A 22388-nucleotide genomic window follows, 5' to 3' on the forward strand; every position below is an offset into this window, starting at 1 on the left:
TCCAGCCATCACTCGTGCACGTTGTTGGACTGGTAGAGAAGCGAGCAGCAGCTGCCCGCAGCTAATCTGTTGTCAGTGCTCGGTTTTCAGGAAGATTTACAAGCCTCAAACCCCCAGGGGGTGAAGGGCAGGATGCAGCGCTGAGTGGCTGATGTGCTGAGTGGCTGATGCCCGTGGCTTGGTGAGAGATTCCTGGGCCACCAGGTCAGCGATCAGACCGGATGGGGTGTGGTGAGAACCGGAGAAGGCTCATGCGTGCCTTGGGGGGACGTTTGGCCCTGGGAGAGAGCAGTGCGGCCATGGGTGGCTTCTCCAAGGAAAGACAGCGATGGGGCAGAGGAGGGAGTGTCGCAGCGAGGGATGGGGGCTTTGGCTGGAGCTGCAGTGCCTGGCTGGCACGTGCCCGGCAGGGATAGGGCGGCGCCGCGGCACCGTCTTACGGATGAGCGTGATGTCGCTGCCGGGAGAGCGGCGCTGGAGGCAGCTCCTAAACAGAAACGCCAAGTCAGCTGTTCTGATAAAATCAGGGCTGTCAGGGCTAGGCCTGGCAGAGTGGCAGCCCGACAGCAGAGTCTGTCTCGGAGGCCCTGTCCCCATCGGGCGTGCGCCTGGGGTGCTTCTGTGCTGACCGCTGGCCTGAGGGCTCCAGCTCAGCCAGCAGCAGGAGGATGGGCCTCCGCCTCCCCATTGCACCTCCACCCTGTCCTTCCTGGGCTCTGGGTTTGGCTGGAGGCCGCTGGTGGTCATCTGTGGCTCCTGGCATGGAGGCGGCTCCCCCAGCTCCTGCCGAGCCACGCGTGTAGCTCTGCAGAGTCCGGAGCAAAGGCCCTGTCAAGGGGGTGGCACATCACACCAGTAGTTTCATGCAGTAAAAGCTCTAACGGTGGGTTACCAAGGGCTACAGAAAAAACCAGAACCTGAAGTGCATGTCCTAGAATATCAGCAAGAGACCGAGTGTGCACTTCGTGGGGGGGGGGGCAGTGACCAGCCTTGGCTCGGGGCAGTGTGGCAGGACCACCCCAGAGTCCCTTCTTCAGCTCTTGAAAAGCACCACATAGAGAAATGCTAACATGTGTACCTCCCATTCTGTGTCTGTCCATCTCCCCTCAGAGACCTTTCCTCCTGCACAGCGCCCCCCCCGGCACAGCCCCCTACATGACCCCCTGCACGGCCCCCTGCACGGCCCCCTACATGACCCCCTGCACAGCCCCCGCCATCTGCAGGGGCACACTGGCCTTTTTCACGGCAGCACGTTCTGCTAAATGTCCTCATCCACAGTATCAGCCCCTGTAAGACTGTGTCGTGTGGTCTTTGGGGCCTGTCTGTCCTGGGTTCCGATCCTCGCTTCAGCCCTACCTGAAAGCTGCTCATTCATTCTGTCCTGGTGTTTCTTCTGAGAAATCGGGAGTGTCAAACTTCAGGGTGAAGTGTTTCTGCCGCCAGACCTGGGTGTGGTTTCCAGGTCCAATGTCGAGGGAAAACTCAATTGGACACGTTGATGACAGAAGGAGAGCTTGTTTGCAGGGCGCATGGGAGCTGGACTTCAGGACAGGCTGTCAGAGTGTTGGAGGGTGCTGAGCGTGCGCTAGTCTACTGGTGGGAAATGGGATTGTCATCCTTAGGTTTACATGAAATATTCAACATATTATTTGGGGGACCAGAGCCCATTGGGGTGACCCCATTTGTTCCTCGTTGGTGTATGAAGTGCTCAGGCTCACAAGGAGAGGGGCAGAGGACCAGTCTTTGCTCTCATCCTGGGGGCACCGTGTCCTCAGCCTTTGCCAGGTTCTTCAAAATCATATTCACAACCTCATGAGTCTGCTCAGTGTCCCTTGGCTCACCCTTTCTTTCTTTTCTCTTTTTGTGCCTTATTTTGGAGGGAGTGGGTTTCTTTTCTCATTCTGATATTTGGGAAGTTAGCCACTCTCATTTTATCTCAGAAATTTTAATATGTGAATACTTGTTCGGATCTAAGATTCATCAGTATTGTTTCCCTTCCCCCAAACAGTACAAGGACTGTGGACGTTCGACTCCACCGTCCAGTGCCATGTATGTGATGACAGGTATACACTGGCGTCTGGGTGCTGTGTCCCCACAACAGCCTCTGCTGTGGGCCCACATGCTCTGTGGCCCCATAGTTAGCACTGTGTCTGCTGTTTGGAAACATTGGTCCTCCTGCCTAACGAATCTTGTTAGAAGTAACAAGTGTTCTTGGGGCGCCTGGGTGGCACAGCGGTTAAGCGTCTGCCTTCGGCTCAGGGCGTGATCCCGGCGTTCTGGGATCGAGCCCTATATCGGGCTCTTCTGCTATGAGCCTGCTTCTTCCTCTCCCACTCCCCCTGCTTGTGTTCCCTCTCTCGCTGGCTGTCTCTATCTCTGCCGAATAAATAAAAATAAAATCTTTAAAAAAAAAAAAAAAGAAGACAAGTGTTCTCAATTCTCTTTGCCTGGAAAAGTTCTGTTCTTGTTCTTGAAGGATGGTTTGGTCAGGAATACAGCACTTGGGGGCGCCTGGGTGGCTCAGTTCTTAAGTGTCTGCCTTCAGCTCAGGGCGTGATCCCAGGTTCCTGGGATCGAGCCCCACATCGGGCTCCTCCGCTGGATGCCTGCTTCTTCCTCTCCCACCCCCCTGCTTGTGTTCCCTCTCTTGCTGGCTGTCTCTCTCTCTGTCAAATAAATAAATAAAATATTTTCAAAAAAAAAAAAAAAGGAATACAGCACTTGGCAGTTTTTTCCCTAAGCAAGAGGGATGTGGGCCCCATTTGTCTCATTGCTGCTGTTGGGGACTCAGCGGTCAGTCTTGTCACTGTTCCTCAGAAGGGCTCTGTCTGGTCTCTGTCTTTGCTGTTCTGTGGTTCCGCTAGACGGTTAAGGGAATGTATCTGTGTACCTGCTGGCTCTTCACCTCACACATTGCCTCTCCCCAATTCTCTTTTCCTTCTGCTGTGTTTCTCACCAGCCCTTCCGTATTTTCCATTCCTTTGCGGTCTTTGCTTCATTCTGGATGATTTCTTCAGATCTACTTTTCAGTTCATGAATTTTCTTATCAGTTATATCAAATGTGCTGTTAAACTCATTCAAATTTTAGCTTCAGTTGTTACGATTTTCAATTCTGTTAGTTCTGTGTTTTTCTAATTTCTTGTATTTTTATAGTTTTTGTCTGTCACATTTTCAATTCATTATTTCTTAAACATATCAAACTAATTTTATATTATTTGATTGGTAATATTAATATTTGAAGATTCTGTGGGTCAGATTCTTTTGTCCACTTCTTCTGCGGACTCACTCATACTGCCTTGTTTCCTGGTGAATTTTGTGATTTTTGACTGTGAATTTATATTTTTTGGAACTTTTCTTCTGGAATTTCTCGGACATGCCTGAAGTCTTCAGCAAAAGTTAGTATCTGCTTCTGCCTTGTGACCAGGGCACTCCCAATCTTGGGTAACTTTAAGATGTATCATTAGGGGTTTTCAGTCCAATCCACTTTTCCTACAAATGTTCTTTCTGTGTCGCCTTTGCATGACCCTCAGCCAAAGCAGAACATCACAGTGACAGAAACAGACCCCCTCATTTCATTCACAGCAAGAGGGTTAGAAATACATATACCCTGAAGCCTTTTCTTACACATTGGATTGTCAGAAACCCAAAAATTTGGTTGCACTCTGTTGTCAGGGCCATGTGAAAACAGGCATCCCACACATTGTCAGGGGGATGCTGAGTGTTGCAGCCCCCAAGAAGTGGATTTGGCAATATCTAACACAGTTGCATTTGCGTTTACCTTTGACCCAGCAAACATGCTTCTAAGGATACATCCTAAACACACATTGGCAAGAATTCAAAAGACCTACTTAAAAGGCATTTTGTTCAGTAAAATTTTTGAAGACTAAAGACTGAAAACAGTTCAAATGTCCCAAATAGTGTTGAGAACTGAATTTTTTTTGTCATGGTAAAAAGAAGATACAGATTTAAGATCAATGAAGTTAATAGAAACCTTGTAGTCCTAAATTTGAATTAGAAGCATTGCTATATGCTCACTACATGTATTTTGTATATTCCAATATGGGTATATTGTTAAATCAGAATTTTTATTGAAAACCCTAGATTCATTTTTAGAAGTCAAGGAAGTTATTAAAGGATGCTGAGGCCGGACTCAGGAGCCAACTTAACTAGGGTCCCACTGGCCAGAGATCTGACAGCTTGAGCATCTTTGAGAATCACAACCGCAGCTGAATGAAACAGATCAAATATATTTAAACCCTTGAGTTCATAGTGATTTTTTTTTTAAGATTTATTTATTGTTAGGGGCGCCTGGATGGCTCAGTCGTTAAGCATCTGCCTTCGGCTCAGGGCGTGATCCCAGGCTCCTGGGATCGAGCCCCACATCAGGCTCCCTGCTCTGCTGGGAGCCTGCTTCTTCCTCTCCCACTCCCCCTGCTTGTGTTCCCTCTCTCGCTGGCTGTCTCTCTCTGTCAAATAAATAAATAAAAATCTTTAAAAAAATTTATTTTTAGAGAGGGAGTGGGGGGAGGGGCAGAAGCAGAGGGAGAGAGAGTCTTAAGAGACTCCGTGCTGAGTGCAGAACCCAATGTGGGGCTCAGTCCTACAATCCTAGATCATGACATGAGCTGAAACCAAGAGTTGAATGCTTAGCCGATTGCGCCACCCAGGTGCCCCTTATAGTGATTCTTTAGAAACAAAAAATTTCAAACCCAAGGGCATTCTCAAAGCCGTGAAATAGTGGTGAAGAATGGTGGGAGAAGAGTCAAGATACAGGCTGAATCGGAGGCCAGTTCACAGGAGACAATCCAGAAATAAGGAAACGGGGAGGAGCCTCCTGGGGTCAAACAAATACCAAACACTAACCTCTGAAACCAAGGAAGCCAGAATTTGATTAGCTTAGTCTGTAGAGGAATTTGTGCCCAGGGCACTGTTGACAACAGTAGAGAAATCAGCTGGCAACCAGTGGTCAGGGAAACAGATGAATCCTGTGAAAGCACTGTCATCCCCAGGGACTGTGGGCTACCCAAAGCTGCACAGTCCTTCGGACACATCAGAGGCTCAGCACATTGGGAGTGGGGAGGTGGAAAGGAAGAATCTTCACTAAAGTACTCCAGCCAGACACTGAACAAAAAAGCAAATAAATAATAATAGGCCCCAGAGGAGGGGGACTAGTACCCAGAGTTGCTATGATATATTAACTATAATGTGCAATTTCCAACAAAAAATTATGAGGCATGCAAAGAAAGGAATGTACAACCCATATATCTGAAAAAGCAAGGAACAGAAACTGCCTATGGGCAGGACAGGGTGTCAGATTTATCAGAAAAGACTTCAAAGTAGCCATTATAAACATTTCACAGAACTAAAGGGAACTATGGTTAGAGAATTAAGGAAGGATGAAGACAATGTCTTATCAAATAAAGACTATCAACAATGAGATAGAAATTATTTTAAAAAGAACCAAGTGGAAATTCTGGAGTTGAAAATACAATAACTAAAAATTTTTAGAAAGTCCACTGGAGGGGCGCCACATTGGAGCTGAACTAGCAGAAGAAAGAATAAATGAACATGAAGATAGGTTACTTGAGATTGTGTATGCTGAAGAACAGAAAAGAAAAATAAACATGAAGAGAGCCTCAGGGAGACATGGGGTACCATGAAGAACACCAGCATAGGGAACCTCTATAAAATTAGGAGGGGTTCCCATCAGCAGTAATGGAGGCCAGAAAGTAGGAGGATAACATATTCCAAGTGCTTCAAGAAAAAAGCTGTCAAGAATCCTACATCCAGCAATCAGAATGAAAATGGGGACATTATTACATACCTAATAGAGATAAAAAAAGACTAGAAAGTAATGGTATGAACAGTTCTATGCCAACAAATTCAGATAACTCAGACGAAACGGATATGTTCCTAGAGAGACACAGAGGCTAAAACTGACTCAAGAAGAAATAGGCAGTTTGAATAGTCCTATAACAGGTAAAATGATTAAATTAGTAAACAACAACAATCTACCCACTAAGAAAAGTTGAAAATTTCAGGACCAGATAGTTTGACCAGTTCTGCCAATTATTTAAAGAAGAATTAACACCAATTTCTAAAAAACTCTTCCAAAACATAGCATTGGAAGGAACACTTCCCAAATCCCTTTTGTGAGTCTAGTATTGCTTTGTCATCAGAACCAGACAAGGACCCACAAGAAAAGAAAAGCATAGTCTAATACCTCTTGTGATTATGGATGCAAAAATCCTCAACAAACATTACAAACCAAATCAACAACATATAAAAAGAATTGCACACCACAGTTACGTGGGATCTATCCCAGGAACGGTACGTTGCTTTAGCATCAGAAAATCAATTAGTGTAATACCTTGTAGTGTAATACCAATACGATAAAAAACGAAAATCACATGATCATCTCAACTGATGCAGAAAAATCTTTTGACAAAATCCAACACTCTTTCAAGAGAATAAGACTTTATTTTTTTTAAAGATTTTATTTATTTATTTATTTGACAGAGATAGGGACAGCTAGCAAGAGAGGGAACACAAGCAGGGGGAGTGGGAGAGGAAGAAGCAGGCTCATAGCAGAGGAGCCTGATGTGGGGCTCGAACCCATAACGCCGGGATCACGCCCTGAGCCGAAGGCAGACGCTTAACTGCTGTGCCACCCAGGCGCCCCACAAGAGAATAAGACTTTAAAAAACTAAGGATAGAAGGTAACTTCCTTGATCTGATAATGGGCATCTATGAAAAGCCCACAGGTCACATCATACTTAATGTGAAAGACTGGATGCTTTCAGGAACAAGACAAGGACACTTCTATCCAACATCGTGCCGGAGGTTCTAGCCAGGCAGCTAGGCAAGAAAAGCAAAACGCATCCAGATTTGAAAGGAATAAGTATTTCTGTTCACAGATGACATGATCTTGTATATAGAAGATCCTAAGAAACCCACTGAAAAATGACTAAAAGCAATTAATGAGCTCAGCAAGGTTTGAGGATAAAGGGTCAAGATACAAAATCAATTCTGTTTCTATACATGTGCAATGAACAATCCCAAAGTAGAAATAAACAATTTCATTTGCGATAGCATCAATAGAGATAACATACTTAGGGATGAGTTCCCCCCTAGAAGTATATAACTTATACTCTGAAAGCTGTACAACATTGTTCAAAGAGATTAAAGATTTAAATAATTGGAAATAATCTCATGCTCATGATTGGAAGATGTAATATTGTTAAAATGGCAATATTCCCTAATCTACAGATTCAGCGCAATCCCTGTCAGAATCCCAGTGGCCTTCTTTGTGGACATTAACAAGCTTGATTCTAAAATTTGTATGGGGTTGCAAGGGACCCGGAATAGCCAAAACAATCTTGAAAAAGAAGAACAAAATAGTCCCGGTTTCAAAACTTACTACAAAGCAACAGTAAGGAAGACGCTGTGGTACCAGCAGAAAGACACATAGATTAACGGGATAGAATTGAGAGTCCAGAAATAAACACACACTTGTGGTCAACTGATGGGGAAAGAGGAGTCTTTTGAACAAACGGTACTGGGATAACTGGACATCCACATGCAAAAGAAAGTGGTGCACACCTGAGAAATGAACACACACGTCCACACATGTCCACACAGGACTCGTACAGCATTATTCATAGTAGCCAAAAGGTGGGGACAACCCAAATACCCCTCAACTGACCAATGGATAAACAATGTGGTATATTCACATGATGAAATATTATTTGGCCATAAAAAAGAATGAAGCTATTAGCTGCTACGACACAAATGGGCCTTGAAAACAATATACTTGAGTGGACAAAACCAGACACACACACACACACACACACACACACACACTCGAGGCCCATAGGCTAGGATGCCATTTCTAGAAATGTCTGGTATGTGAACACGTACACAGAGAGGAAGGTCTGTGGTTCTTAGGGCTGGGGGGTTACGGGGAAATGGAACCATAGCCCGAAAGTACAGGGTTTCTTTCTGAGATGATGGAAATGTTCTAAAGTCGACTGGAGGTAGCTGCACACGTCTGAAAAGCATCGAATCGTGCACTTTAAACAGACGAACTGTATGGTGAGTGACTGATCTCTCCATAAAGCTGTTTCAAAGAACAAACGGGGGCGCCTAGGTGGCTCAGTCGGTGAAGCGTCTGCCTTCAGCTCAGGTCATGATCCCTGGGTCCCACGCTTCTCCCTCTGCCTGCTGCTCCCTCTGCTTGTGCTCTCTCTCTGTCAAATAAATAAATAAAATATTTTTTAAAAATAAAATAAAATAAACAAAGAGATCGCAAGATCATCTGGGACACCTGGCTGCTGCTGGACACTCGAAAAGCATTCTTGCTGCCCCGTGATGATCATACTGAGGCTGTTTTCCTAAAACCCTTTTATAGAGTACGTCCTAAAGTATTTGTGAAGGAGATAACATGACATCTGGGATTTGCTTCAGCGTAATCCAGGAGAGAGCACTGTTTGAGGCTGAGACAGAACCAGGTTGATCCTGAGTTCACTGCGGCTGCTGGAACTGTGCCCACGTGCTTGCCATTTTCTACCACAAACGTAAAAAGGAGGACAAGAAAGCGCAGGCAGGTGTCGGGGGGAGGCCCGGCCTCGGAGACCAGAGCTCTGGGGTAAGTCATCATGTCACTAGGGCAGCCCCTCCAGTTAGTGATGGAAGAGCTCAGCCCTGAGCGACCTTCCAGGAGCACACCCAACCCAAAATTGTCCCCGCTGCACGGAAGGAGCAGAAGGCAAACAGCTTTCTTTCTGGGCCTTGGGTGTCCCAAAGACAAAACCGAGGTCAGGCCCTTGGGTTGGGTAGTGAGTGCTTCCAGGGGAAGCATCCCGAGCCCACAGGCGAGTGGGAAGGAGCAGCGGAACCCGGAGCGAGGGGGCAACCTCTCTGTGAAGCGGTCCAGTCAGACCATGGCAGGCGGGCGAGCGGGCCACGCTCTCTGTGCACATGGCACCCTGCCCTCTGTCCCACTTCTCCTGATGTGCTGCGGACTTGGCGTTGTTTTGTTGAACCTGAGGTTTTTTTTTTTTAAGATTTTTATTTATTTATTCTACAGAGATAGAGAGAGCCAGCGAGAGAGGGAACACAAGCAGGGGGAGTGGGAGAGGAAAAAGCAGGCTCATAGCGGAGGAGCCTGATGTGGGGCTCGATCCCATAACGCCAGGATCACGCCCTGAGCCGAAGGCAGACGCCTAACCGCTGTGCCACCCAGGCACCCCTGAACCTGAGTTTTTAACAGTTACTCGTCAATCCATCATTTGTTATCTTTATTATTTATTTATTTATTTATTTATTTATTTATTTATTTATTTTTTGCTGTAGTCTCCTGGAAAAGAGATTTCAAAAAACCCACCACACGCATATCATGCTTATGGCGAAGTGTTAAAAATATTTCCTGTAAAAGTCAAGAATGAGACAAAGATGCCCCTTCTGGCAACTTCTGTGCACCCCGATGCCAGAGTTTCTAGCCTGCCCAGTAACAGGGAGAGGAGGTGAGGGTGCGGGTGCTACTGTGTTCAGTTTCAGCTCCATCTGGTGGAAAATCCAACAATTGCTTCAACAGAGTAAGAACGCGGTTCTCTCTTGCCCGTGGCCTCCCCGCCACCCCTGCCTCTGGGCCTCGAGGTGCAGCACTCACCATCTCAAGTGGTAAAAACGGGCCCCATGAGGGCAGGGGTGAGTGCATCGTCCCACGTTCTAACATTTTCAAAGTACAACCTGGAAAACAAGAACGCCCCTTGAACGTTTAAAGGAATAATGTCGCTGTCGGGTGTGGTTTTCAGACGCGTGCCCCATATACACTGAGATGCTCCTTCCTACCTTGTGCCGCCTTTGAAACTTAGCGCCCTGCATCCCTAGTCATGTCAGGTTAATTGCTAATTTTTCTTGATGGCCTTATAGAGGGAATACAGCGTATAATACAGAGTATCAGGAATAGCAAAAACTGCACTTAAGTGAAGGAGACAACACTTGTAAAAGTCAAAATGAGAGTAGCAGAGCTTGAGGCCATCTGAACAGCGTGATGTGTTATCACGCCCAGAAAACAGTGCAGCCCATCTACTCGGAAGTACTGCCTGGGAGCAGCACAGACTGGAGCCTGGGGGAGGTCCTGGGGCCACAAGGAAGCCCCAGGGGGAGCCCACCCGGTGCCTGGACGGGCCAGCTGGGGCATGCTGCCTGCATTCCAGGGGCACAGAGAGGTGACGTTCTTTACCAATCACTGTACCCAACACAAAGCAGTGTTTTCTTGTCATGAAACACCTCCCAGGAACAAAAGCACATGTGAACTTGCATATCCTGGCAGGAATGGTAGACCCCCCCCCCACTGCCCAGCTTAAGAAGGACCCCGGGGTCACGTTTTCAGAAGTCCCACGAGGAGCCTCTGCCCTCTAGACAACTGCTTCTTTATGATCACAACTGCTTCTCTACAGTCAGATGGGGGGAGTCCCCCCCCCCGAGAAATACTGAAACGCATCTGACCTGGTCCACACTCTGAGGGCCCACAGACACAGGACCTGTGGCCGGGGGTCCACGCCAGGGGTGGGCCGAGAGCAGCAACCCTCAGACACAGGGCAGGCAAGGCTGTGGCAGGACTCTGCGGGCCGACTGTGCTGGGAAGGTGCCCAGAAACCGAGTGCATGAGCCCGACTGGCCTGAACCCTGTCACTGGGCCAGCAGGACACTGACTGATGAGCCTCAAGGCCACTCCCAGGGCTCGGTGGGCTTCTGGTCACCCAGACCAGCCAGGCCTATTGTTATGCCACTCGTTTAATGAGATTGATGAGACACCCAGACTTGGTGGGTGGCTCACCATCTGGGGTCTCCACAGTCCCACCCCTACTTTTACCCCTACCAGAGTCACCCACAACCCACGCCATTGCACAACTCAACCCACTCTTGGTCCCCTCGCCCTCCAAAGAGGCATGATCTGTCCTGAACTGCACTCCCGTCCCCCTTGTCTGGTTGGTCTCCCAAGGGCAGGGCTGGTATCTCCCAGTCCACCAACAGCAGCTGGGCACAAAGCACATGAGAGGGCGCAGACTTCAGAGTTCAGGGTGTCTGTCCTAAGACCAGGGTGGCAGAGGCCCCAGGCCTCCATGCAAGCTCCTGATGGGTGAACCCTTCCATGTTGGCTCTGGCCAGCTCGGGACAGCCTCTGGGCCTCTGAGAGGGCCATGGCTTGGGGATCTGGCCCAGGACATGCAGGAACCTGAGTCCTCAGAGAGAAGGCGAACAGGCAGCAGAAGTCTCAAGACGAGGGACAGCCCCCTGCCTGGGGAAGTCGCCCTCTCCAGAACAGCAGAAAGGCTTGGTCTTGACAAGCAACAAGGGCACCAGGCTGGCGGGCTTTCGCCTGGCCTGGGCCCCCACAGAGTTTCCCTCACTTTGAGTGGTATGGGCACCACACCGGGGGTCTGATGAAAGGGCCATTGACCAGCTCAATGGGGGTAGCTGGGCAGGGAGCCTCCCCAGGCATGTGTCTTGGGCTGGAAATGGTTACGGAGAAACATTAACAAATTGATTCAGCACCTTGCTCCGCCAGCTGCGGGCTGCCCAGGACGGTAGGGATCATGTGTGGAGCGGTATGTATAGACCCCTGCTCCGTGGTGACAGCACCACTGGAATGGAGATCAGGGGACACAAGGGGAAAAGCTGGGCTGTGGGCACTGGACAGCGGTTTTCCTCCTGCGTTGGTTTCACTGTCACCCTTGCCCTGGATTATCCCAAATGACCACAGTGATCCTCGAACTATTTGCAAAGTGAGCCTTGTTGTCTGTCCATAAGATTTGGTCCTGACTGGGGTGCCTGGGTGGCTCAGTTGTTAAGCGTCTGCCTTCGGCTCAGGAAGGGATTCCGGCGTTATGGGATCGAGCCCCACGTCAGGCTCCTCTGCTGGGAGCCTGCTTCTTCCTCTCCCACTCCCCCTGCTTGTGGTTCCTTCTCTCGCTGGCTGCCTTTCTCTCTGTCAAATAAATAAATAAATAAAATCTTTAAAAAAAAAAAGATTTGGTCCTGACTTTCAGGGACCTCAAACTTGTGAGGATGATCAGTGCTGGCTGCCAGGAGTGTCCAGACTGGAGGGCGCGGCCCCTGCACAGGGGCCTCCAGCCACCCTTTTCCACATATTTACAGACCTGTGCCCTTGAAGATCGCTCCTGGAGTGGGGTTCAGAGCCAGCACAGCGGGAGAAGCCCCTGTCCGTTGGCAGCAGGAAAAAGGGGAAGGGGCTTCCCTGCCCTCCATGGTCACCACACTGTCACTCTCAGTGGCTCGCACTTCAAGAACTGGGGTGGGGTCCCTTTAAAATCCATGATGAACTCTCATTTTTCCAGAAACGCAGGGAGAACGATGGCTACTAACAGGCAAATTCATGCAATATTACGACTTTTGGGACCCTCCTGCTGAGCTTCCTCGGGCGGGCAGGACCCCAGTCCGACGCCACCGCCCTGCGGGCCTGTCTGGAAGGAAGGGCTTGGAGTCCCCCCCACCCTGTGGTCCGCGCCGGGCGTCCGCAGGGCCGGCGGGTGGGCGGAGGCGGAGGCCGGGGGCTGCCCCGGCGCCCCAGGCTGCCGCGAGCGCGGGAAGCGGGCGCTGTGGGTTTTCGTGCCACCACCAGGCGCCGTCAGCAGCCCCCGCGCCGGGGCGGAGTATTGGGGACGCCGGGCGGCCCCTCCTTAAAGGACACCGTCCGCCTCCTTACTCGGTGCCCGATGCCCGGTTAACTCGGCGTGTGGCAAAGCAGTAGCAGCGGAATGAGCCTCCGGCCCCTGGCCATCCCCGCCCAGCGGGGCAGGCGGTACGACCCCCAGGACCCGGGCGCCGCGGGTCCTGCGGCGGCGGCGGGAGGCGGGGGCACGTCGCTGTCCAGCCCATCCCCGCGTCCCCGGGCGCGCGCCCCGCAGGGCCACACCCGCCACATGCACTCACCCCCACACATTCACACACACACACACACACACACACACACACACACACACACACCATTTTACCGAAGGCTGCCCAGCCTTCTCCACTAAAACAATAATATGCGGGGAAAATCCCTAAAATAAGCGTGAACGTTTCCATTTGGTCCCGACCGTAGCAAACCCAGCCAGTGAAAGTAACTAGTAAGTTCATTTAACAGTCCCGGCACCAGACTATTTTCACCTGCTTGTTCCGGCCTTAGTTTCTTGCCGAAACCCCAAACCTTGTAGCCAGTTCTGAGTGTCCCGCTTATGGGAGGAAGGGGCGCGGGGACGCGCCACAGAGGAAACCTCAGAACACCCTCCTGGCTGCTCTGCACAACATGGGAAGCTCTGTATTATCAACTGCTCACTGTTCACTGCAGAGAAGTTTGGTAGGAACGTGATTTTAAAAACTCTTTACAGTATCTGTAAGATACCCACAAGTAAGTTTGAGGCATCAATCATAGCCTGTATTAACAACAGCAGAAACATAAAAGCTGGAAAAAAAAAACAAAAAAGAACAGGGAGCGCCGGGGGGCAGTTCCGCGCGAGGACACGACGCGGCCGGCAGAGAGCCCCTGGCGCGGGGACCCACCTCGTATGCCCCGCTGGGGAAGCCAGCAGCTCCCCGCCCGCGCCCTCCCTCCCCGGTTGCCCTAGGACAGATAATACATGCGGTAGGCAGCGACGGGCGCGGCTAGGAGTCCTGGCACCTGAGGCAGGGTGCCCGCTGCGCCGGTGTACCCGGCCGGGGAGCCGGGCAGGGGCGCGCCCAAGGCGAAGGGCAAGGCAAACGAAGGTAGCAGCGGCTTGGCCGCCAGCTTGAGCTTCTCCAGCTCAGACTCCTGCAGCCTCTTGGCCTTGGCGCGGCGGTTCTGAAACCAGATCTTGACCTGCGTCTCCGTGAGGCTCAGGCTGCTAGAGAACTCGGCGCGCTCTGCGATGGACAGGTACGGCTTCTGGCGGAACTTGCGCTCCAGCGCCAGCAGCTGCGCGGTGGTGAAGGGAGTCCGCGGCTTGCGGTTGGTCTTGTGTTTTCGGAGGGTGCAGGGTGGAGGGCTGCGGGCGCCTGGGAGGAGAGAAAAGCACAAAGCGGGCGCTCAGACGCCAGCAGTGCGCACCCCTTTCTGACACTTTGAAACCCGCGGAGGCCGGTTACCGATGCAAGTCTGGGCCCCGAGAGAAGACAAGACTCCAGAAGCCCCTGGGGTAAGAGAGCAAGGCATCAAGACGGTGCGTGCATGGGGAGGTGGGGGCACTGGACTCGGGTCCTTCTCAAATAGGCCGCCCCTCACTCCAGGGAGGAGGGGAACTCTGACCCCTTGGAGAAGCGAGAAGCTTGGGCGGGAGGCGGCCTCAAGAACCGAGCGGTGAGCACTGGGGCGAGGATTCGGCGAAGCAAAAGTTAAGCATCGCGGGGATGGACCGGGTGGGGGTTGTTTGGGCCGGAGAAGCTCTGAGCCAAAAAGCCGCGGGTTCACGGGTTTCGGACTCTGCGTCGGGGTTGGAGTGGGACGCAGGGGCCACTGCGGGCTGGCGCGCGCGCGAGGGCTCGGGTGGGCTCGTTTCTTTCTTTGCACTCAGGCCAGGCGCGTTAGTGGCTACTTTGCGAAGTTACTAGCGACAGCGCCCTTCCCGCCCTGGTCCTCCGAGCCTGGGCCTGGTAGGGGCTTCTCTCGCTGCCCGGGACCGTGCGACAGGGCACTTACGTGGGGAGGACGAGCGAGCAGCAGGCGGGAACCAGGCCCAGGACTCCGCGGTGCCCCGTGGCCTCTCCTCCCGGAGCTGCGCTGGCTCCGAGTCCAGCCCGCGCTCCGCCTCCAGCAGCGACTCCACGCTGAAGGGCAGTGGGCCGGTCCCCGTGCGCCCCCCGCCGCACGTCCTGAGCCCAGCGGCGTTCATGCCGAGTGACGCCGGGGCCATGCGCAGGCCGGCGGGCGCAGGGCTGGCGGGGCCCGGCAAGCGCGACGAGAAGGTAGCGCGCGGCAGGATTGCCGCGGGCTTGGCGGCGCCCCCACCCTCGCAACCCTATAAAGAGGCGGTGCCCCTTTCATGAACCGCCATCCAATCGCCGCGGTCGCTGCCCCGTGAGCCTGGGTGTTCATTGGCTTCGCTGACCTGGGGGGGCGGGATGGACAGGGAGTGGGGGGTCCGCCACCTAGAACCCTGAGCACGCGGAGCTGGCCCCAGCTTCCCCAAATGGAGGAATCGATGGCGGGAGCCATCTGGCAGAGCCGCGGGGGGAACACTGGTCCTTGACCGCGCGAATCCTGCGACGCGGAGAGCGCCGCACCATCAGAGGCAGTGTCGTCCCCCTGTGGCTCGCCCGCTGCTCTTCTGCTGCGCCCCAGTCGGGACCCGGAACCCTCGGCACCTCCTGCTTTGGCCCAGGCGCTCTCTTCCAACCCTGGGAGCCGCATATGATGGACCTGGCGCCTGGACTGGCGACTCCGCTTCCGTCCCCTTGAAGTCGCCTTGGCCCTGAGTGGCTTTTTAGGCACCTATAGCTTCCCGGAGCCCTCCCGGGCAGGGACCGCCCATCGCGCGGCCCGAGTGTCCCAGGGCCCGGCCCTGGGAGCAGCCAGCGGGGTGCGTCGAAATTCCTTGCGCAAGGCCTGCAGCCGCAGGGAAGGTGGCGGGGTCAGCCCTGTCCCGGGGTTGGGACACAGGCAGGCCACTCAGCCGCTCTCGTCGCTGGTGTCAGCCTCTCCCGTTCCGCTCTTGCTCGTGCGAATCGTCCCTGGACACGCGACCCTGGACCTGGGACCAGGAAAAGGTCCAGCGCAGAGGGACCTCGTCAGCGCAGGCTTCCGACCCACCCCGGGCGCGCCGGGGCGGGGGGCTGCTTCTGGGAGGCGGCCGCCAATGTGGGTGAAGGCCGGAGAGAGACCTGCCCTCCTTATTCAGATTATTTTTACAAAACTGGGCCAATCTTTGGTTTAAGAACCTTCTTGGGTGCTGCAGCGTCCCCTCTGCAGTCTCTCCCTGAAGTTTTAGAATAAATCATGAAATTGGCTTGCAGGTGTCTTTATGTCTGATTAATATCCCAGAACACAGGAACAGCAACCTGGATGGGTATATATTTATTTTTGAAAAACCAAAGTTGTTTTAATGAACTCCAGCTTTGGGGGACAGTTAGCTGTCTGGCTCAGCCAGAGAAATTCAGTTAGAAAGTGTTTTCTCCATGTAAATTTAGAAGTGTGGCTGAAGGGGCCTCTGCTGGGGCTCCAAGGCCAGCCTGATGTCTGCAGCTAGGGCAGCTCTTTCTGAACCCAAAACAGACTGCCCCTTTCTAATGTAATAAAGATGTCCTGAGTCCAATGAAGATAATTGCATCATTAAAGCACTTTCTTTGCAGGACTTTCTCCTGGTAGTTTATCTCCAGCAGGCCACTCACAGAAGCGTTTGAAGAAGAATTTTTTTTTTTAAAGATTTTATTTATTTATTTGACAGAGATAGAGACAGCCAGCCAGAGAGGGAACACAAGCAGGGGGAGTGGGAGAGGAAGAAGCAGGCTCACAGCAGAGGAGCCTGACGTGGGTCGATCCCACAACGCCGGGATCACGCCCTGAGCCGAAGGCAGACGCTTAACCGCTGTGCCACCCAGGCGCCCCTGAAGAAGAATTTTAACAAGGGTGACAGCCAGCTGCCCCAGACTGCCCTAGGTCTGCTCAGGACACTGGGAAGATGGCATCTCGGTGGGTGAAGTGGGAGTCTGTGCTGTGGTTTGGCTGGCCCTGGGGGAAGGAGGGGATCTCGGGACCAGATGCAGCACCAGCCTTCAGGAAAGTCTTGTCCTTCCCTGTGGGTGTCCAAACGGTGTTCATCCCTCCTGGCAGGGCAAGGCTGGGCCAGTGCTGACCAGGCCCCTGCCTGACATTGGTTCCAGCGAAGTGGCAGAGAAGGGAGGGAAGATTTGGGGGTTGGGGAGAGCCTCCAGGGCTGGACATGAAAATCCAGGCCCCAATGGTCAGCACAAACAGGTTTCCAGCAGAGCAGTACCCTCAGACCCCCAGGGCCTGGCCAGCAGAGGGACAAGGCTTGGAGGGCTGAGAAGGGACCCCATTTCTGTCGATGTAGTGGCTTTGGACATAGAAACCCATGTCTCATGTCAGAAGAAAGCCTAGACACTGTCTCTGCCCACCAGGAGAGACAGACGACTGTGGTCACTTGGCTTCCCAGCAGCCCAGGAGCAGGTCAGCCAGGAGACCCAAGACAGCCTGTGGCAGGGAGCCTTCTTGAGGCTGAGGCTATTGCCCACCCCCATCCCGGGTGTTCCCTGAAAAGACTGCCCCCTTACCCCACACTTGACGGACATTTCCCCGGTTTGAGTGGCATTATTTCCCACTACTTGCTCAGAGCTGTGAGGGGACAGAAGGTCACACGAAGACCTTTCTTTTCTTGGGCCTTCCTTTGGTGCCGACTTCGTAGGGAATGAACACATCCTTTGCTTTCAGAAATGAGTGGGGGTTTTTGGAAGCCCTGCTGGGGGCTTCCTTGGAATCAATGTGATGAGATGATTTTTGTGAAGGGATTGGTAGGGTTCAAATGGCCAAGTTAGGAATTGGACAGGAGAAAAGTAGAAATGCTGTCTCTCCTCGCAAATCTTGGGGGGGGGTAGTGTTTGATGCTGCAGACGTGAGGTCATGTAAAGCACACACTAGCTGGTACCATGGGGTCAAAGTTGACATCACTGTCCTGAAGAAAGTGATTGTTCCCTCCTAGATATTGGTGACATATGTCCAGTCCTTGATGGAAAACTGGCCACACTTTCCCTTGTATCTAGCAGCCAGTGGTAATAAGCAGTTTGCACACAATGGTACCACTGCTGGTAGTGGGTCTCACTACAGGACAGGGCCACCTGCCCCAGGCCTCTTCCGAAGGCTATGCTTCCCAGACGTAATCTCCCAGGAAAGCCCTGTAGGAAACTACCAACCTCAGACAGCCTCCCCTGAAAGGCTGGCCACTCCTCTCCCTTCCCCTCCCCAAAGGCCTAAGTGTTGGAGCAGGTGACTTTTTCCTTCTCAACTTGTTGGAAATTGCTTCAAATACAAGCAGTACTTTACCCACAACTCTGGGCAGAGGGGACCCAACTGGCGTGAGCTCCAGCAGCTAGTAGGGAAGGGGGCAGCTGGGACGTGACGTCCACCTGGAGATGCTCTGGCGTCACTCAGGCGAGAAGCTGCTTCGGGCCACACGAGGCCTGTTCATCTCTCCTGTTTGCCTTCTCACTTTCACACTCACTGGCCAAACCTCCTGAAGCGGGTAGATCAGAGAAGTCCCTCTGAGCTGAGCAAGTCCTCTGTCCAAGGCCACAGGAGCATACCATTTTGTCCAGGCCGGTACAGAATGCCCCACCGCGAGTGGTCACAGCATGATCTCCGGGACCTGGGAACACAGCAGCGTACTGGGCAAAGGTGGGATTGGGATTGTTAATCACCTGACCTTGAGATGGGGAGACCATCCTGCCTCAGGCAGGCAGACCCAGTCTAATCTCGAGTGTCCTTGGAGGGGAAAGGGAGAGCCAGCCAGAAGGATGTAACCAGCTGCCGTGGGCCTTGTGGGCAGCTTCTAGAAGCAAGAGGCCCCGGGCTCGACTAGCCTGCTGTCACCTTGACTATGGCCCACGGGAACCACGTGCATGTCTTAACCTTCGGAACCACACAACAATAAACGTGTGCTGTTTTAGTAACTTGTTAGCCAACCCGACCCTCTGAGACACTAGCATCACCCTGTCTTCTGTGGGAGAGGAAACCAGACACAGAGACTTGGGTGACTTGGTGGAGGTCAGGCAGAATGGAACCAGCCTGCACGACTCTAAAGTCTACGCTCTTTCGTCTGTACACTCCCTGAGCAGGGGAGCCCTGCCCTGCTCGCAGCTTCTCCATGGCCTAGCCATGGGTCAGAGGCAGCCAAGAGCCAGAGCCGCATGACGGCTGGGGCCCTTGTTCTGGTGACATCTCCCCCAGGCCTCCCTGGTGCATCCTGGAGCCTTCTCCCAACCTCCTTTGCTCTGCGCTCTCAGTCCCGTCTCCACAGCCCCCTAAGGGGGCATGTTCTCAGCTGCCTCCACCCTGACAAACTGACCACACCAAGGAGACAGAGGGCAGGTGGTCCTGTGCTTTGGTGAGGACCTGGTGCACCAGCTACCGTCCACTCCAAGACTGGCTGTCTGCCCCCTGCCAGCCCTTTGAGACCTAGCTGCCCTGGCCTGAGACTCCGGGTGCCAGGGCTGGGTGGGGCGGGGCTCCTGAGGACGGATGAGGCTTCCGTCCAGGGCCAGGAAAGCAGGCTTCTCAGAGTGGAGCGGGGTTCCGTCTCAGTTCCGCCAGGCCCCAGGTGCTGCCTCTGCGCACCTTCTGTCCGTCTGACGTCTCCCTCTCTCTGTCTCTTCCCGTCTTTCTGTCTCTGTCACTCTGTCTCTCTGTCTCTGACTCTGGCTCTCTCATCGCCCTAGCACTGGCCGAGCAGATGAACAGGTGTGACCCCTTCACACGTGGGGCCTGGGCACAAAGGTAGGGCCTCAGAGCATACCAAGAGCACAAGCAGGGGGAGCAGCAGAGGGAGAGGGAGAAGCAGACTCCCCATTGAGCAGGGAGCTGGACACAGGGCTCAATCCCCGGGCCTCAGGGTCACGACCTTAGCCAAAAGCAGATGCTGAACTGACTGAGTCACCCAGATGCCCCAATATTTGTTTTATTTTGAGGATTAACGACGTTTCTTTGGAGATCCTTGAAAAAAAAAAGTCAGTGGAGAGGGGGGACAAGATCGTTCAAGCAAAGACAAGGATGAGTGCGGGATGGTTTTGGAAACAGGGCAGCCAGGCTGCCACTCCAAGCTTGGCACTACTCAGCTCCGGTGCCGCAGAGGGGACAGTAATTAGACCCACGGCTTGGGCACCTGCTCTAAGCCAGGCTGGACAGGGCAGGACTGTGGCATGAAAGGGAACGAACCCTGAAGGAGTGTGCGGGCACCAGCTCTGTGGGCAGCCTGGGGTCAGCAGTAAGATTGATCTCAAGCCACCTGCTCTCAGATTCATCAACTTTATGGTTTCCCGCCTCCTGTTCACTGAGGTCCACCGTAGTCTTTATTGTTTCCTTTCTTCTACTTGGTTTGAGTTCTGTTTGCTCTTTTTTGGGTTTCTTCAAGTGGATACTGAGTCACTGATCTTCATACCTTTCTTCCCTTCTCAGAGTGCACCCCGGGCTCCGAATTTTCCCCTGAGTACTGACGTCCCGCAGCCATGCTGTTTTCATCTTCACTCAGTTCGAAACGCTAATTTTGCTTTTGATTTCTTCTTTGACCCAGGGTCACTTAGAAGTGTGCTATTCAGCTTCTAAGTATTTGGGTGATTTCCCAGGGATGTTTCTATATTGATTTTCAGTTTACTTCCCTCGTGGTCAGAGGACACACTTGGACATGAGTCCTTTTACATTTATGGAGACTTGTGTTATGGCCCCAAATGTGGTCTATCTTGGCCAATGTTCTGTGGCCTTGAAAAGAACATGGATTCTTCTGTTGCTGAGTGCGGTGGCCAATAAATGTCTATTGGGTCAAGTTGGATGAAACACACCTACTAACTGTGCCCGTGCTGATTTTCTGCTTACTTGTTTGATCAATTATTCAGAGAGGGGTATTGAAATCCTCAACAGTAATTGTGGGTTTGATTTCTGTTTGTGTTCTACCAATTTTTAGTTAATGTATTTTGAAGCTGTCTTGCTAATTTCATAAACGTTTAAGATTGTAGGATAGACACTCAAGCTTTCTTTTGACCAGTGTTAGCATGGTATATCTATTCTATGTTTTAACTTTTAATATAGTTGTGTCCTTAAAAGTGCTTTGTGGGGGCACCTGGGTGGTTCAGTAGGTTGAATGACTGCCTTCAGCTCAGGTCATGATCCCGGAGTCCCAGGATGGAGCCGCGTGTCGGGGTCCCTGCGTAGTGGGGAGTCTGCTTCTGCTCCTCCCCTGTTCCTTCTCTCTCTCTCTCTCAAAGAAATAAGTAAAAAAAAATCTTTAAAAATAACTAAATAAATAAAAATAAAAAGTGCTTTGTGTAGGCTCCATGCCGTTGGGTCTGGCTCCTCTACTCATTTTGCTAGCCTTTGCCTCTTAACTGGGTATTTAGACCATTTACATTTGGTGTACTTATTGATGTGCTTAGGTTTAAATCTGTCATCTTACTAATTATTTTATAAATTCCCATCTGTTCTTTGTTCCATTTTTTCTTTCTTTTGGATCATTTGAATTTTTTTATTATTCCAGCATATTTCCTTTGTTGATTTATTGGCTATAAGTCTTTTATTACTGTTATTTTAGTGGCTGCTTTAAGGGCAATAGTAACACATTCAATTTACCACAACGTACCTGCTAGTGGTATCATCCCTTTGTGTCAGGTATTAGAACTTTTTGGTAGTGCCTGGTGCCTTCATTTCTCCTTCCAGTCCCTGGTGCTGCTGTTGTCACACCTTATACTTCTATGTCTTATAGGCCCCACACTACGTTGATATCACTTCTGTTTAAATAGTCAGTTATCGGGGCGCCTGGGTAGCATAGTTGTTAAGCGTCTGCCTTCGGCTCAGGGCGTGGTCCTGGCATTCTGGGATTGAGTCCCGCATCAGGCTCCTCCGCTGGGAGCCTGCTTCTTCCTCTCCCACTCCCCCTGCTTGTGTTCCCTCTCTCGCCTGGCTGTCTCTCTGTCAAATAAATAAATAAATAAAATCTTTAAAAAATAGTCGGTTATCTTTCAAAGAGATTTATATAATGAGAAAAACGTATTTTCTCTTCCTTCACATAGTTACAAATTTTGGTGCTCCTCTTTTTTTTTTTTTTTTTTGGTACATTTATATTTACATCTGCCACCACTTTCCCTCTGTGTAAGGACCTTCTGTATTATTTCTTATAGTGCAGGTCTGCTGATAAACTCTTTCAGGTTTTGCATGTCTGAAAATGTGTTTATTTCCCCTTAAATTTTGAAAGCTATTTTCCTGGGTGCAGAATTGTGGCTTGACAGGTTTGGTATTGTGAAGACAAGTTCTACTCATGGTGGGTGTCATCCCCAATAAGAACGCCATCATTGTCCTTTGCTCTCTTTGCTACTGCATACATAAGCTACTTTGCTCTCTGGCTACTTTTAAGATTTTATCTTTATCATTAGTTTTGAGCAATTTGGTTAGGATGGGCTTTGGGGTAATTTTATTCATATTTCTTCTGCTTGGTTTTTGTTGAACTTCTTGGATCTGCAGGTTTATAGTTTTCAATCAATTTGGAAAATCATCAGCCATTATTCAATTATTTTTCCTGACTTCCTCCTCATTTGGGTACTGCAATCACGTGTATCTTAAACCTCTTGAAGTTGTACTATGCCTCCATTTTTTAAAAAGTTATCTTTTGGGGCACCTGGGTGGCACA

The 22388-nt window shown here is 51.4% G+C and overlaps 1 protein-coding gene across 1 annotated transcript; it reads right to left on the minus strand.

The window, feature by feature from the left end:
* Positions 1-13481: 13481 nt before the first annotated feature.
* Positions 13482-14961, minus strand: LOC100471057 (homeobox protein MSX-3-like). The gene is made up of 2 exons (XM_002928705.3): positions 14687-14961; positions 13482-14046 (listed from the first exon to the last, which is right to left on the minus strand). The coding sequence occupies exons 1-2, from the start codon at positions 14898-14900 to the stop codon at positions 13634-13636; spliced, it is 627 nt and encodes a 208-aa protein (XP_002928751.2). The 5' UTR covers positions 14901-14961; the 3' UTR covers positions 13482-13633.
* Between the last annotated feature and the right edge of the window lie 7427 nt (positions 14962-22388).

This window comes from Ailuropoda melanoleuca, chromosome 6, assembly GCF_002007445.2.
Source record: "Ailuropoda melanoleuca isolate Jingjing chromosome 6, ASM200744v2, whole genome shotgun sequence".
Lineage (NCBI taxonomy): Eukaryota > Metazoa > Chordata > Mammalia > Carnivora > Ursidae > Ailuropoda > Ailuropoda melanoleuca.